The 15,431-nt window shown below is 55.2% G+C and overlaps 1 protein-coding gene across 1 annotated transcript; it reads right to left on the bottom strand.

The window, feature by feature from the left end:
* Window positions 1-8,069: 8,069 nt before the first annotated feature.
* SRSF1 (serine and arginine rich splicing factor 1) lies at window positions 8,070-11,574 on the bottom strand. The gene is made up of 4 exons (XM_042879898.1): window positions 11,329-11,574; window positions 10,856-11,040; window positions 10,462-10,634; window positions 8,070-10,191 (listed from the first exon to the last, which is right to left on the bottom strand). Exons 1-4 carry the CDS (start codon window positions 11,520-11,522, stop codon window positions 9,997-9,999), a joined length of 747 nt encoding a protein of 248 aa, XP_042735832.1. The 5' UTR covers window positions 11,523-11,574; the 3' UTR covers window positions 8,070-9,996.
* Window positions 11,575-15,431: the final 3,857 nt, after the last annotated feature.

The following is a 15,431-nucleotide window of genomic DNA, read 5'->3' as shown; positions in this document are numbered from 1 at the left end:
CGGCGCTCCCGGGCCGCGCCCCGCCGGGAGCCCGGAGCCGCGCCGCCGCCCCGCTGCCCCCGGGCCTCCCCGCCGGGCCTCGGCTCGGCGCCCCCCGCGCCTCCCACGAGCGGGCTGCCCGCATTCGGCGGCGGCTGAGGCGTCCTCCGCGCGGCACCCGAATGCAAATCGAAGCCACAAACAATTAAGCGTACGCTTACCCTCAATTATGTGTTTACACACATCAAGCGCAGCCCCGAGAGCGAAGGGATCGGGGCTCAGCCGCGCTCCGGGGGCACCGCTGCTCCACGGCGCTGCCGGGAGCGCACACGCGTGGGTCCGACACGGCGGTGCGAGGGGCTCGGAGCCGCGGCTCTGCTTGCAGGGAAAGGGCTGTGTGTCCGGGAGCCGGGGACACGAGGAACCCGGGGCGAGAGCAGCACTTTCCCTTTCTGCCCGCAGCTCCTCTCTGCCGTTCCCAGGCCCAGCCCCGCACCACCGCACGCAGCCCTTGGCCGCGGGAGCGTCTGCCCCATCACTGCGTGCACAGACACACGATGATGTTGGTCACCCTTGGTTTACGCAGAGCCCGAGCTCAGCATGCAGGGCTCCATCTGCCTCACCTCGCTGATGCGTCCTGTATTACTTCCCCCCTCGCTGGGGAGCTGGGCGCTTCTTTCACTCTGTTGGGCGTTGGATGATCAATAACATGAAGGACGGGCCCAGCAGCACACTGGGCAGGCTGTGTTTGCTGCAGCAGCAATGTGCCGGGGCACAAGAGATGTGGCTGGGACCCCAGCGCTTCATGGTGGTGTAAAGGACCGACTGTGTTTCTCCATCTCCCAACCCTATTGCGAAACAGCAGCACTTCTGCTAGCATCTGTCCTTGCAGCTGTTTCATGCACCTTCAGGTATCCATCATTTTTTTCCTCCAAACCCCAGTGTAGGAGCTGAGTGGTAATGCCAAAATCTGTTTGCAATCAAAAGAGTTTTGCAGAGCTCTGCTATGATACATCCAGCACAGAGCACACAAAGTACCGTCAGCGGGCTGCGGGAGCTGAGACAAACACACACACAAATGAAGGGGGAACACACTGAGTACTGACCCTGGGCTGCAGGAGCCCTGAGCTGAGACAAACATACAAATGAAGGACTCCACAGGTCGGTACTATGGGTGTCCCCTCAGCTCAACCCAGGCAGCTCCTGCTGGGGATGCTGTGTCCAAATGGGGCACAGGGCAGCTGTCATCTCCTGTCCTGCACTCCTGTCTGCCACAGGGAGAGCTGAGAGAGAACCCCACCCTTACAGAGAGGGAAATCACTGCTGCTGGCGGTGCTTTTCTTCTGGCTGCTGGGTTATTTTTGTTAGCACTTATTAATAGGGCTTTGGGAGAGGGCTCTTTGTGGAGGGCTCACACTCACTTCAATTAAAGGCGAAGGGAACCACCCGAGCGTATCACTGAGTCATCGAAGAAATCCCGATCTGTACTCAGGAGGCCAAACTCGATGTTTTGGTTATTTTTACAGTTAAACAACCAAGAGGGCATAAAGCACCTTCAGAAACAGAAGTGGGGAGAACATTCAGCACATCCTTACTCAGTTGTAAGGGGAGGGAATGGGGAGCAGCAGCGGGTTCCTCTTGGATGAGTGTGGCTGGGCCCTGAGCTGGGGACAGGGAGCAGCCCCACACTCCTGGGATGTCCCAGAGTCAGGAGAAAGCTGCAGGAAGCAGAGCAGAGCAGAGCAGATGGCCCCAAGGGGAGCGTGAGCTGCAGGAGAGTGTTGGTAAAGGGCAAGCCCATGCCAAACCTGACAGACTTCCCTTTATGCAGAATTATAACTGGAAATATAAAAAGCCACAGTGTTTGAAAACACCTATTTACATTTTCTGTGCCCCAAAGCACAATAAACAAAGGATAGATTTGTAAACTCTCTGTCTTAATTAACGCAGCACCGCTTTGGACAAACCCACGCAGCAGGTGACTCGGCGCGCCGCGCTGTTTAACTTGTACCTTCCAGCTGCCTTAGTCACCGAGCCGGGACAGCGATAACATCAGCAGCCACCGCCGCCCGGTACGCAGCGAACGTGCAGCGGGAATTCCTGGGGCAGCGGGATCCCCCGGCCCACCCAGCGCCCGCCTGACACAGCTTTTCCTGCCGCTCGGAACGAAACTTTCCCCCTTTCTTCCCGCACGGCACGAGAGGACGGGAGCGCTGCCATTGACCCGCTCCGCATCCCGCGCCCAACGCCAGCAGCACCGCGCTGCCCAAAGCCGCGCAGCGCCGCGGTGCCGCCGGCAGCCCCGGGAGCGGAGGGTGGGACAGCCCTCAGCCGGGAGCGCGTCCGTCCCCGGGGCTGGCAGAAGGAACGACCGTGGAGAACTCGGGAAACCCACAGAGCCGAGCGGCTCCCGGCAGCGTGGCAGCCACGAAGCAGTTAACGACGCGCAGTGTGCGGGCGCCATTAGCTGCCCCGTCCTGTGCTGGTGCGCGGGGATGGTGGAAGTGGATGCTCCCTCCCTCCCCGGGCAGCGATTCCGTGCCGTGCCCTTGCAGCACCCTGGGTGTCAGCGCTCATTGTGGGCTGTGAGACACCGAAGCGCGATCAGCGTTTCCGCTCTCCGTGCCTCTCGCGCTGCTCCGAGAGCGCGGCACGGATTCGAGCCCGGCGCTGCGACCCGCACCGTCCCCAGCCGTGCGCCGAAGCCGCAGCGTTTCCCCAGCCCTTGGCTGCCCGCTGACACGCAGCGCTCCGACTCCGTTTCGTGAGCGTGCGCTTGGATGGCTAAGAATAGAAAATGTTGTCAAATATTTCGGCTTCGGAGGAGCCCCGCTCTGTTTATGCTCTGCTCCTGGGGCGGCACAGCGTGCTTTGAATTTCACAGCTCTGCTCCGTTGAAGAGCCCTCGAGTGTGTCAATAAGCGGGGATGGCGTCACTGAGATCGCTGCCAGGGGCAGTTCCCTTTTGCTGCTTTCCCAACTTTATGCCTTCTCTATTCGCTCTCCACGCAGCCTCGACTTCCTCTTCAAACAGATCCGGGCACCTAAAAAGAGACAGCAAAATATGAAACTGGGAAACGTACACTGGATGTTGTGACAGCCACCGGTCGCTGTGGGGCTGCCGGGTGGTTGTGGGGGGCATCCCCAGCACAGCTACAGGACACAGCACTGGGAGTGCTGGCATCCCCCAGGGAGCTCCCAATATACCACCTCTGCTGGAGCAGAGCCCAGGGAAGCTGCTGGGGCAGGTGGATGACACCCACTGCCACCTCCCCCTGTGGTTCCTCTGCCACCCTGTGCCCGCCAGCAGCACCGGTGCCGGTACTCCTCAGCCCCAGTGCTTGCTTGGCAGGGAGCTCCCACCGCCATGCAGAGCATCCTCTGTGCCTGGCAATTAGCGCATCTGAAAGATCACTCCACTTTTCAAAAGAGGAAAATAGGATGCCGGAAATCAGCAGCCAGCCAGGCTGAATCACTGCAGCCAGGCATTGTGGCTATCAATGGAGCAGCAGTAAGAAGCTGCTCAGTATGAGGGAGTTTCCTTACGAGTCCTCAGCGGGGATCTCCGTGCTCTCCCACTCTGTTTTCATGTTGTCAGCACCAAACTTCGAGGTTCCCACCCCAATCACAGCGCATCATGGGCCACCCTTGAGGCTCACCATTGCCAATGGCTCCCATCTCTACAGTGCCACCAACTCACATCCCTGCAGCCCTGTGAGTGACAGATGCTAACACAGCCTTCCAATGGCAGCACGGTTCTCCCACGCTGTGCCCAGCACGGCCCTGGCTGTGCCTGCGGCCGAGCAGCAGTGCAGCTATGTTTAGCCCTGCGCTGGGGAAGCAGCGTTATCTCTTTCCACCTCCTTGCCCTCAGCTGAGCGCTCACTAATCTCCGCTCAGCACCTTGAGCTTGGGGCTGCCCCATGCTGGGAGTGCTGCACAGTCCTGCACTGTTACGTTGCCTATTCCGCCGCAACTTTTCCCACCACACTGCTGCTGCCACATTGCCGTCCCATCCACACTGCTCAGAACCACCACATCAGCTGCCAGCCTCGCTGCCATCCTTGGCACATTTCACACCCCCAGACTGCCCCAGGGAAAGGCTGCAGCAGTGGCACTTCTTAGGGACACCCAGCGGTACGGTGCCGGCAGTGCCACCCACCCACACTTAGCATCAGATCTGCTGCCATCCCTCGGCTCCACACGTACACGTGGTGCACCAGAATTCTTCGTCGCCTGCAGCTCAGAGACCTCTGCCTGCACCCCGACCCCACCATGCTGCCTTTGCGCCACATCTGCTGCTTCCCAGCTCTGCTCTTGATTTGAAACTTCACACGGCAGCGAGAGAAGCAATCGCACAGCAGCGCGCTCCTCCGCTTCATCACCAGTGACCATTTTTAGTCATAATTCCTTTGGGGCCGAGGGCTGCGCAGAAACATCCTCTCCTGCCCCGCTCCCTTCCCAGCATCTGCCTGGCCAGCAGTGCCATGCGGCTGCGCACGTTGGGTCAGCGCCACGCAGAACAGCGCGGCCGAAATCCGAGCAGTAATCCCTGCTCTGACACTGGCAGCCCCGCAGCTGCTGCCTCCTGCCCTCCCGCAGGCACGGAGCCGTCCCCGGGCACTGTGGGCAGCAGGCACAGCTCCAGCCCCACTCGTGCCATGCGCCCGCGTTGTTGATTCTCCGCTGTTTGCTTTGAGTGGGACCTGTGCCCGTGTGCGTAGGGGGGGTTAATCTCATTTGGCAGCTATGGATTTTCTCAGAGTAATCAATGTTGGCGCATTTGCCTGCTGTGCGCCGTGCCGGGGAGGCTCTGCTGTGCAGAGCGGGGGCACAACCCCAGGCTGAGAGGCGGCTGCTGCATGCAGGCACAGGATGTACGCGGGGAGACCTTCGCTGGAGGCTGAGCTGCAGAGCAGTGCTGGCTGTGCGAGGTCAGGGCGCACCGTGCCACCGCTGCCCCTCTGCCTCCAGCTCCTCCACCTGCAGCCGCCCCTCAGGGATGCACACACACAGCGAGTGAAGGCAGATCCACACCCGCTGCAAAGCGGTGCACAGGAAGTTTTCCCCATTGCTACACAGTCCCAAAAGTCTCTAGAAGAGCACAGCCCTGCTGTTTGCTGGGGGGAGCACAGCTGGGGCGCAGCACACTGCTGGGCTATGAAATCTCCGCTCCCAGAGGCCACGTGTGCCACCCCAGGGGCAGGAGGTTCCCCGCAGGACCTCAGCCCACCCTGTGGTAACACAGCCTGCGCTCGCAGCTGTGTGGGGTCACAGCTGAGCACCACCCACCCCACAAGCAATGAGGACTTTCAAATCGTATTATACCCAAAGCACGAATCTTCAGCTGAGTCACACAAATATGAAACTCGCTTACAGGATGAATTAAAGCTATTAGAACACAGAGGTAATTACTCATGTGAACAATGGCCTTTTCAACTCTTTAATGATCACACAAATTAGTGCATAAAATTATGTTAATAGCCCCACAACTGTTTCACAGACATTCAGTCCTCCGGTACGCGGCAGGCTGAGCAGCACAGGATGGGCAAAGCCAACGGGCCCTGGCTGTGCCTCCAGCCCTGCTCCTGCTGCATCCCAACAGAGCCCCTGCTCCATGCCGGGCAGCGGCCACGTGCTGCACAGCAGCTGCATGAAGGCAGCACAAAGCATGCCTGGAGCAGCTGCACACAGAGCACTGCAGCCTGAGCCCCCGCTGCCCTCGTGCACATAGGAAAGACTTGAGGGAACGGTCCTTACTTAGGAACTGCATGGAATCCCATTTGTTATTCATTCAGCTTTCTACCTGAAATTGTTTTAATTGCAAATTAAGAGAAATCGCTCTTCCTTGTGCAAAGGCAATGGGGAACACTTTGCACTCGAGGGGGGAAGTTGGACCCTCATCTGCAGCTACACCTGGCAGAACCAGGAATTGTTAGCATGGTGCCATGGAAGGAGAAGCAAGCTGCCACAGGTGGGACGGAGCCCCAGAGCCCCGACTGCCGCTACCAGAGTGAGGAGGGAGGGAGGCTCTGCTGCTCTAAGGCAGAAGTTTCTGTTAAAAAAAAAAAAAAAAACAACACAGCAAACAACCAACAAAAAACCCCAAACTGCGGTTTGTAGGAGAAACCACAAGCTTTCTACCCATTTCTATTTTGGTGCTAATTTTGGGTTTATTATCAACCCAACGCTTATTATCAACGCTATCGGCGTCGCGCGCAGTTGAGGGCAGAGCCCTCCCTCCCTGCACGGCGCACAATGGGCGCAGTATGGGCTCGCCGTTTGCTGCCAGCTGCGGGGCCCAGGGTGAAACAGAGCAGCCACACATCCCCGAGGCCAACAATTGCCCTCAGTGTACCAACAGAGCGGCACTTTGGCATCACACGGCTGCCTGCAAAGCGCACCAGCAGGTAGCAGCCTCCAGCACGGCAGCGGCAGGATGCCATGGGGCCGGACCCACCTGCAGTGTGCGAGCGCCGCAGCCCTGAAGCACTGCTGCTCCCAGCCGTGCCTCGGCACACCGACACCAGTGCGCTCTCCCCCCCCTCGGGAGCACCAGCCTTGCACAGCCTTATTGCTGCTGGGAAGCCCTCGAGATGCCCGCGGCAGCAGCCGATCCCACAGGATTTGCAGCCAGGCAGCTGAGCCGCACAGCAGATGGAGCAGCTGCGGATCAGAGCCCCCTGCATACAGCTCTGCCCTCACCTGGGAGAGCCTGGAGGACCCGGCTGGGCACCTGAAAGCCTCCTCACACCTCTGCCATTACAGCCTGCGTGGGTACGTCCCACGTCCTGAAGTCAGCCAAGCACCCCTTCATTCAGCACTACAGCACATTAATTAGCTACATATTAGCTTGCTGAGAACCACTGGTTGGGCTGCACTGCTTGGCTCAGCACCGGTTCCTGTAGCACAGTTACAGGACTGTAACCCCCTTCTCAAGGTCCCAACTCCTCTCCTGAGCAGTTTGCTTTCTTTCCAATCCTTGTGCATTCACAACAGCCTTTTCCAGTTAAACCAAACCCTTCAAGGTTTAATTCTGCAATACAAAAGGTTTTGCTTCCCTTGCTATACAATTGTTGCAGGCTCTCCTTTCCTGAACGCAGGTGACAGAACAGATTGAATTCCCATGAGGGTTTGGGTCTGGGGCCAACCTTCCTGTGCTCTGACAGCAGTGTGCTCCCCCCTTCCCTTCCCAACCCTCCCAGCAAGAGCCACCACACCTCTGTGCACCCCAGATCACCTCTCATCTCTGCTGCTCCCCCCCTCAAAAAAGCAACTGTATCTCAAAAAAAAGAGCATCTCACACACATCCCTTGCAGCGCAGTACTTCAGCACGGATGCAGCATCCTGTACCAAACTCACCACATGCAGCAAGCTGTACAGTGTCACACATTGCAGCACGTGGCTTCCCAACCCAAAGCTGCTCATCTTACCCTGAACACATTCGTGTTCCTGCCTGGAAATACAGCACGCCTCTGCCCTGCCCTGCGCAGCCACGCAGCAACCTCCAGCAGGCAGCCATTCCTGCACACACAGCAGCTTCCTGTTGGAGCACCAGCCCGACGCTCAGACACTGGCAGACAACTGCACATCCTATGGAAAGTTTTCCCACTCGCTGTGTTAACACTTGAATTCCTTGTGAACTGAACCAAGTTCAGCATTACCTCATCAGGAAACCAAAGGAACATCCACATCCTTCATGCTAGATGTGCCTCCTGCACGCAGCCTCCAAGTCTGCCAGTACTGGAGAAGCCAGGTGTGTGGACGCAGCCTGCAGTCAGAGCAGTTTCTGAGGAAGGCAGAGGGGAACGCTGGGCCCGGCTCATCTCACGCTTCCACGCTCACTGCAGTTGTTATCAGTACCAGAAGCAAAGCACCTTTGGTGATGGTTAGAACTCCTTTTCCCCCAACCAATAAATCCCATCCACGTCCCACAGGGCACCCGATCCTCCATGCAGGAGCTCCAAGGCCGGCGCTTCCTGCGGAGCAGCAGGTCGCTGTTGAACACAGGAGCCTTTTGTCTGCTGTGAACAACGCTGCAGCTCCTGGCGGTGAGCAGGCTTTGCAATCAGCAAATGATGACAACCATGTGTGATTTTTAAAAAATTTTATTTGTCAAAGAAAAAAAATGCAATAGCCAATTGAAAGCCTACTTAAACTCCAATTTTTTGACTTTAAATTTAGAGAAATGACTTTTTTTTTTTTTGTTTAAACAAACCCCCCTTTTCCCATTCAATGTTTACCATCTACTCGTGCTGAATCCTTCCAAGGAGATTGCTCCAGCGTACCTCTCCAGGTCCTCGCTTTGCTCCTTTTACCAAAAAATGAAAAACTCCATCGTGCATCATAAGGGCTCCAATCGTCAAAAATAGGAAAGAAAAATCTTTGGAATAGCCAATTGAGTTGAATAAAAAAATCCACACGAATGCGGTTTGGTTGGGGCAGGAATCCACTCCTACGTTCCTGGTAATCTGATCCCGCTCCATGAATCCTTGCCATTCAGCCTCCCTATCCTATCCACATTATGATTTGAATCCAATGATCCAGCTCCAAGGATTGGGATCCAGTGAGCCCTCTCCAATCCAAACCTTTATAACCAGCAAAACCAAAAAAGAGGAGGCAAAAAGTTAGATACTGCAATGAAAAAATAGGATTCTGGGGAATGATCAGTTATGTTTGCCATCAATTAATACAGATGTACATTAATAACTATCAATTCCCCAAAACAAGCTTCTGAATGGTGATGCTATTTTTTTTTTAAGAAATGTTAATTATTTGGAGGAAACACTGTAATATTTACATATGCCAACGGAAAATGCCAACATACTCATCGCTCGTACGGTGGTGTGCTACAGGTTTTGTGGTTGCAAAAAATGTTTATGGAATTGGAAGAGTTTACTGCTAAAGCTATCCGCCTACTGCGCCTCTAAGCTACAGCCAGCACCCCTAGCTGGAAGGTAACAAAGTTAACTAACTGCAGTTTTCAAGCATACCGGTGAGTCAAATCTGAATTAGTCTGGGGGAAGGGCTGACAAACTATTCCCAACTAGGTTCTCTTATTTTTTTTCTTTCATTCTGATACTTTAAAAAAATGAAATAGCAACGCTGTATCAGTCACACAGAGGACATGCAGATTTTAGCAGTATTGATATTATACTCCGATTTAAAGATACCCTTGATCTGCAAGAGTAGAAGTACCACGAACATTAACGCTTGTAACCAAATGCTGCAGGACAAAGTAAACCAATACTCCCCCCCCCTGTCCCGGTTTACTCCTTTAAAAAAAAAACTAGAATGGAATAAGGAATTACAACAGCAAGTACTGAGCCACAATTGCCAAGAGGGCTTTAAAGAGGAGAGCAATTGTAGCCTGCAGAGACCAAGAGGTGCCTGAAGAAGTGACACGCAGGCGCACGTTCTCAATTCACCTGTCTCAGTATAAGGTCAATACTGCCAAGTTCATCTGTGACAATAGCACTTGGAGTCATACCATTGCCTCCATTATTGATCTGATCCTCCTCAATCCTCCTTTTGACAATCCTAAAATGATTGACATGTGCTCCACAATCCTTTAATCCAAAGCATTCTTAATCCATCTCTTCAGATATGTCTACAGAAAGACACACGAAAAGGCAAGATAAAATATAAGATCCCCCAGAAGAGACAAGTTAGCCACAAACATCCCAACATCCCCAGCTCGCATAAACCATAGCTGAACACTGAGACATTTACACAGCAATACCACAGCTCGAAGAATGGTGGTATTTAACTAGAACTAAATTGAAACAATCCTGACTGACATCAATTAAAATACAGTTTACCAAAGACATGAGGGGAATGTTGTTGTTACGGAGCAAATACTCACTAGGGATTTTACACAAGAATGCAATTCAACACTTCAGCCGATTTGAATAAAACAGTTTGAATTAAAAAAAAAATAAATTGAAAGACTGTACTGAGTAAAGGAAAACTGTGTACAACATGGGGTTCTACAAAAAGATCAGAGCTAGTGATCGCTTATGTACGAGATCGGGATCTGCTGTGGCGGGGAGAGTAGCGTGGAGATCCTCTGCTTCTCCGTGGGGAATAACTGCGGCTTCTGCTGTTGCTTCGACTACGGCTTCTGCTACGACTACGGCTGCGTGACCGAGATCTTCCATAGCTTGGACTTCTTGGACCATCAACTTTAACACGGATGTAGGCAGTTTCTCCCTATTGAATAGACAGAACTTTCGATTGAAAGGTCTAGGCTTCAGGGCCATTGTTTTAGGCATGCTGACAGACTGCAGATATCGTTTACTAAAGCACAGAAATAGACACCAAGCCCTTAATAAAGTCTATTCCGTGACGAACTGACAGCAGACACAGTTTAGCTGCTTTGTGTATTAACGCAACGAACACCACGTGTTCCTTACCTTCACATCCTACTGTTAAGCCCTTTGTATCCAATTCTGGCCAAAACCAAGTAAGGGTGAAACCTACCTCATGAGATCTAAACTTAGTGTTATCCAGCTTTCGCACAGCGTAGGTCATATCTTCCTTCCGTACAAACTCCACGACACCAGTGCCATCTCGGAAAACATCAGCATAACATACATCACCTGCTTCACGCATGTGATCCTTTAAATCCTGCCAACTTCCACTTGGAGGCAGCCCTGGATAAAAAGCAACACCCGGCTTTAAAACCCGATCGCGCGGGCCTCTCCTGCGGGGAGGACGGCGTCAGGAGGCCGAGAGCCACCCGCGGCCACGAGGACCGTTTGGCCGAGAGCGGCCTGCCCCGCGGCACCCGGCGCCCCTCCCGAGAGAAGCGAAGCCGCGTCGCCCCCCGCGCACGGCGGCCGGAAGGACCCGGGGGCAGAGAGCCGTGACTCACCCGATACGATCACTCTGTACTCCGATCGCCGGGACGGGGGGCCGTACCTGCCCCGCGGGGCTCCGCCCCCTCCGCCGCCGCCGCCTCCTCTGCCGGTGCCCCGGCCGCTGCGAGGGAACTCCACGCGGAGGCGATACCCATCGTAATCGTAACCGTCCCGCCCGTAGACGGCGTCCTCCGCGTCCCTGCGGGTCGGGACGGGCGGTGAGCGCGGCCGCGCCTTGCCACGCGCCGCCCCCCGCAGCGCCTTTGTTCCATTCCCCGCGGCCCCACCCCGCCCCCGCCGCCCCCCGCGCCGGGCCCGCAGCGCAACAGCACCGCACAGCACAACGTAACACAACGTAGCACAACGCAGCGCAGCACATCGCAGCATAGCGCAACGCAGCGCAGCGCCGGGGGGGGCGGGCGGAGCCGGGCGGCGCCGCGCCCAGGGCCGCTCCCGTCCCCCGCCGAAAGGCCCCGCGGGGGCTCACCTGGGGTCCTCGAACTCCACGAAGGCGAAGGGCGGCCCGCCGCGGCGGTTCTTCAGGTCGATGTCGCGGATGGCGCCGTATTTGTAGAAGACGTCCTCGATGTCCTTGGTGCGGATGTCGGGGGGCAGGTTACCCACGTAGATGCGGCAGTCGTTATTGCCGGCTGGGCCGCGGATCACGCCCCCTCCGGACATGCCGAGGTCGGCAATGGCTGCGGCGGTGCGGGGCCGGTGCGCGGAGCGCGGGCGGGCGGGCGGGCGCGGGGCCGGGCCGGGCAGACAGGAGCGCACACGCCGCCTCCCCCAACCGCCGCTTCAAAATGGCGACCGCGGCTTCCCTCGCGCTCGCAGCGCGCGCAGCGATCTCACCCCGCGGCGCGGCGCCGCCCACGGCTCTCAACTCGACTGCGGCGGTTCGTCTCCCGCCGCGCCCTCGCCGTCGCGCACGCGCGGTGCTGCAGAAAAAGTAGTTCCTCTCCTCTGTCTTTCACCTCCGAGGCTCCACCGAAGAGGCTGAGGCCGCGTGAGGAGCGCCGCTCCCGCCCGCGGGGACGGGACGAACTCGGTTCTCCCTCGGAAAGCCCCGCCGTCCGCCCCTGTAGCCCGGCGCTTTTTCCCCGCCGCCGTTTTCGGGGCGCCGAGCCGTGTGACGTCACGTCCGGTGCGGCGCTCGCGCCAAGAAGGCCCGGCCGGGGCTGGGGGTGTCCCACAGTGCGCTGCGGCGGCGGGGGCTCTTGGCGCCAAGGCGCGGGGCGTGGCCCTGCCCACAATGCAGCGCGGGTCGCCGCGGGCCGTGCGCGGCGGCAGTCGCAGTTGGGCCCGTTACGTCGCGTCCTTTTCCAGGCCGTTCCCGCCCCGTTCCGCGGCCGCCCAGAGGGCTGCGGCCCGGCCTCTCTGTGTCAGCGTCCGTGGGAACGGAGGAGCGGCTCCCCGGCCGCTCAGCCGAGGGCGCGCGGAGGCGATCGGGACGGGCTTGACTGCGCGGAGGCAAAATGGCCGCCCGAGGGCGCGGAGCGGCGTCACCTCCCGCCTCCGGGCGCCGCTGCGGGGCTCCCCAGGCACAGCACGGCCGCTTGGCTGCCTTCGGTCAGCAGTGCGGCTTTGGGAATCCAAATAAAGGGCAAACCGAACGTCAGTGGCCGTTCGCGTCTGCGTCAGTGAATAAAATAAAAGCACGAAAACTTGGGGGCACATGGAGGCGGAATTTCGTGTAACGATGGGCGCTTTGTGAAGGTGTGAGCAGAGCCGTCAGAGAAATAACGGCCTGCTGTGTTTGTTTTCTCTAAGAGATTGGATTTTATATGAAGTCACTAAAACACCAGGATGTTACCCTTGTTAGTCACACATCCCTGACATTTCTTCAGGCAGCAGATGTAATTTTTAACATATAAATTGCTTTTCGCTAATGAGGCTGCAATTAGATGAGCCAAGCTTTGGTTTAAAAACAAGCGTTATTTTGGCCGGCAGCTCCTCCCTGGTGACAGGCAAGTCACACATCCTCTTTTTTGTTTTTTTCTCTTTTTTTTAATACAGCAAAAACTTTTGCCCGGCTCGGGAGGGCAGAGCATTCCCCGCTCCGTTGGCTCACGCTTGGCTTCCTGGAGATTGCGCTTGGCTTTTGCAGAGGTGGCAATGCGTTGTGAGGTCAGATGTGGCACTGGGGCAGACAGTGCTTGGCTGCCTGCAGCCTGGCTGGCTCTGCCAGCAGCAGTGCTGAGACCGCCTGGTGCTGGAGGGCTGAATCACAGCACCACGGGGATGGGGGAACACAGCAACTCAGCGTGGAGAAAACCCCTTGTGCTCCTGAGTTAATTAAGGGATTTTGAGAAATGTCCTAGCACTTGGTAGTGGCTGTCATGCTTACTTCATTTTCATATGTTAATTAAAAGAGTGTATTCCTCCAGCAAACGATGATCCTCATGGCATTAGAAAATGTTTTGTAGCGAAAACATTCTCGCTATGAAGTTTCAATGTGCTTGATTATTATCAGTGCCTTTCATTTCCCTTTCTGTGGGTTAAAGTGCAGTAATGCCCTCTGCTCTAATGGTTTCTGACGTCGGTGATACCTGTGCTGGATTGCTGGTGGTTTAAAGACTGCCGTTAATCACAGAAGGATGTGATGAGCAAAGCCCATCATCAGAAGCGGTGCTTTACCCAAATACAACTCCTGGTTCCTGGGGATTTCCTGCATCTTCAAGGAGTTTTAATGGTTTCACTGTCCTCTTGAAACCAGAGTGTGAACTCGTTGCAAAGACCCCAAACACGCTCTTCACATGTGTGGAGAAGGCTCCAGCCTATGCCTGGGAATGATTCTTAATAAACTGCTGGAAGTTATTCTTAAAGGCATCATAAGATAATGGTGAATCTCCCTGGTCTGCTAAAACCCGCCACACAATTTCTTTTGTGTGTTAATAGTTCTTACAACTACTTTAAGTGATTGCTTTAATTACTTTAATGAAGTGTCTCTTCATAGAATTATTGAATGTTTTCTTTCTCATTACCTTTTTCAGCTCCGTGTTATCAGCAGAGCACTGAAAGCATTTGGGTAAGCTGCAGAATGTTTGGTTGCTTTTTCAGAGCTGCTTTTGGCTTTCTGGAAAAATGTATTTGTGGAGAATCATTAAACATTAATTACGTAGAAAATAAATTACTAGGTAAGAAATGGCAAATAGTTAAAAACAAACAAACAAACCAACCAAAAATGTCAACCAGCTGCTGTAAAATGATGGGCTTCTGTTCTCACAATGGAGAACAGAGCTTTCTAGCAGAGAATCGATCAGCAAAGCAAACATGAACCAAGTCACCCAGCTCCTCTGGGTGGAGCTGTGCCGGAGCTCAGCCTGCTCCCACTGCCTGCTCTTGGCTTCTCATGTTGCAAACGAAGCCCAGCAGGTTTGGTTTGGCCCTCGCTGGCATCCTCTCAGCTTTCCTTCTCCCCTCTTCTTTCTGGGACCTTTTCCCACGCTGTTAAGCAGCCCTCGCTCTGCTCAGACAGCCGTGTGATGCCACAGATGGCTCTTGGCGTGAAGACACTGCAGCGAGCTCATTATTCACTTTTACTGATGATGAAACAGAAGCGTTGGAGGAGCAGTGGCTTTCCCAGGGCTGGGGTGAGAGAACTGCTCCTAAAGTGCTGCGGAATTGGGCAGGGATTAATCCTGTCACACTGCACTGCAAAATAACAACCCCTAAAGCCCTGATTGTTTGGGAGAAAAGGGCTGTTTTTAAGCAGTGCTGTGAGCTGGAACAGTTATTGTAGAACTGAGTTGTCCAAACTTCCCGATCCGTGACAATGGCTCTGGGGAACTGGGTTCACTGGCAGATCAGCAGTGACACAAAACTGCACAGACTGTCTCTGCAGCTCTACATGTTGAGCCAGAGGTGTCTCCATGCCATGCATTTACTTGTGCTCATTTTATTTATTTAGATTTATGCATAAGCCACAAGATTCGGTGTGCACATGCTGTGGCTTGTCCCGATGCACACCTTGGCTGTGCAAATTCTACCTGGAAGCCAACCCGGGTGAAAAACACGGATGGAGGGCAGGGTGAGGAAAGCCGCCAGAAGAGTGGGCAGAGATGCAGCCCCTGTGCATTAGGACCAGGGTCATACCAAAGTCATCAATGCGACTTGAAAGGTGATGGAAGTTATTTGCTAAGAGTTAGGCCGAGCATGCCTGCAGGGCACACGGTGCGAAGGGTCACAGTGCTGCCATGGGGCACTGCCATGCTCTGTTGCTGCTCCCGCACGTGATGCCTGTGAGCTAACAGCACGAGGATGATGTGTTGGGAGAGATGCTTGGGTTTTAGGAATCCTGGAACACTGATCATAATAACACCTACGCCCCCGAAGCTATTAAATACGACTTACTCAGAAGAGCCGTGACTGTAACATCTCTATTTGTCTTGCTAGCAACAATTAAAAGCTCATTAACAAAATTAGGTTTTGGTGGGATATGTGCTGCCTTGTTGTCACGTTGCCATGACTTCAAGGTGAGGTTCCCTTGGGTTCCTCACCATGTGGGTGGAACTGAGCCCAGAGTCCCTGGCGAGCCCCAAGCTGCTGTGGCAGTTGCTGTCCTTGTGGTCCCTGCTGGGCACTCAC

Source organism: Lagopus leucura, unplaced genomic scaffold (assembly GCF_019238085.1).
Source record: "Lagopus leucura isolate 7727_CA_CO unplaced genomic scaffold, USGS_WTPT01 Super-Scaffold_100024, whole genome shotgun sequence".
NCBI lineage: Eukaryota > Metazoa > Chordata > Aves > Galliformes > Phasianidae > Lagopus > Lagopus leucura.
The sequence above is the reverse complement of the archived record's forward strand: the minus strand, read 5'-3'. Positions and strand labels throughout refer to the sequence as shown.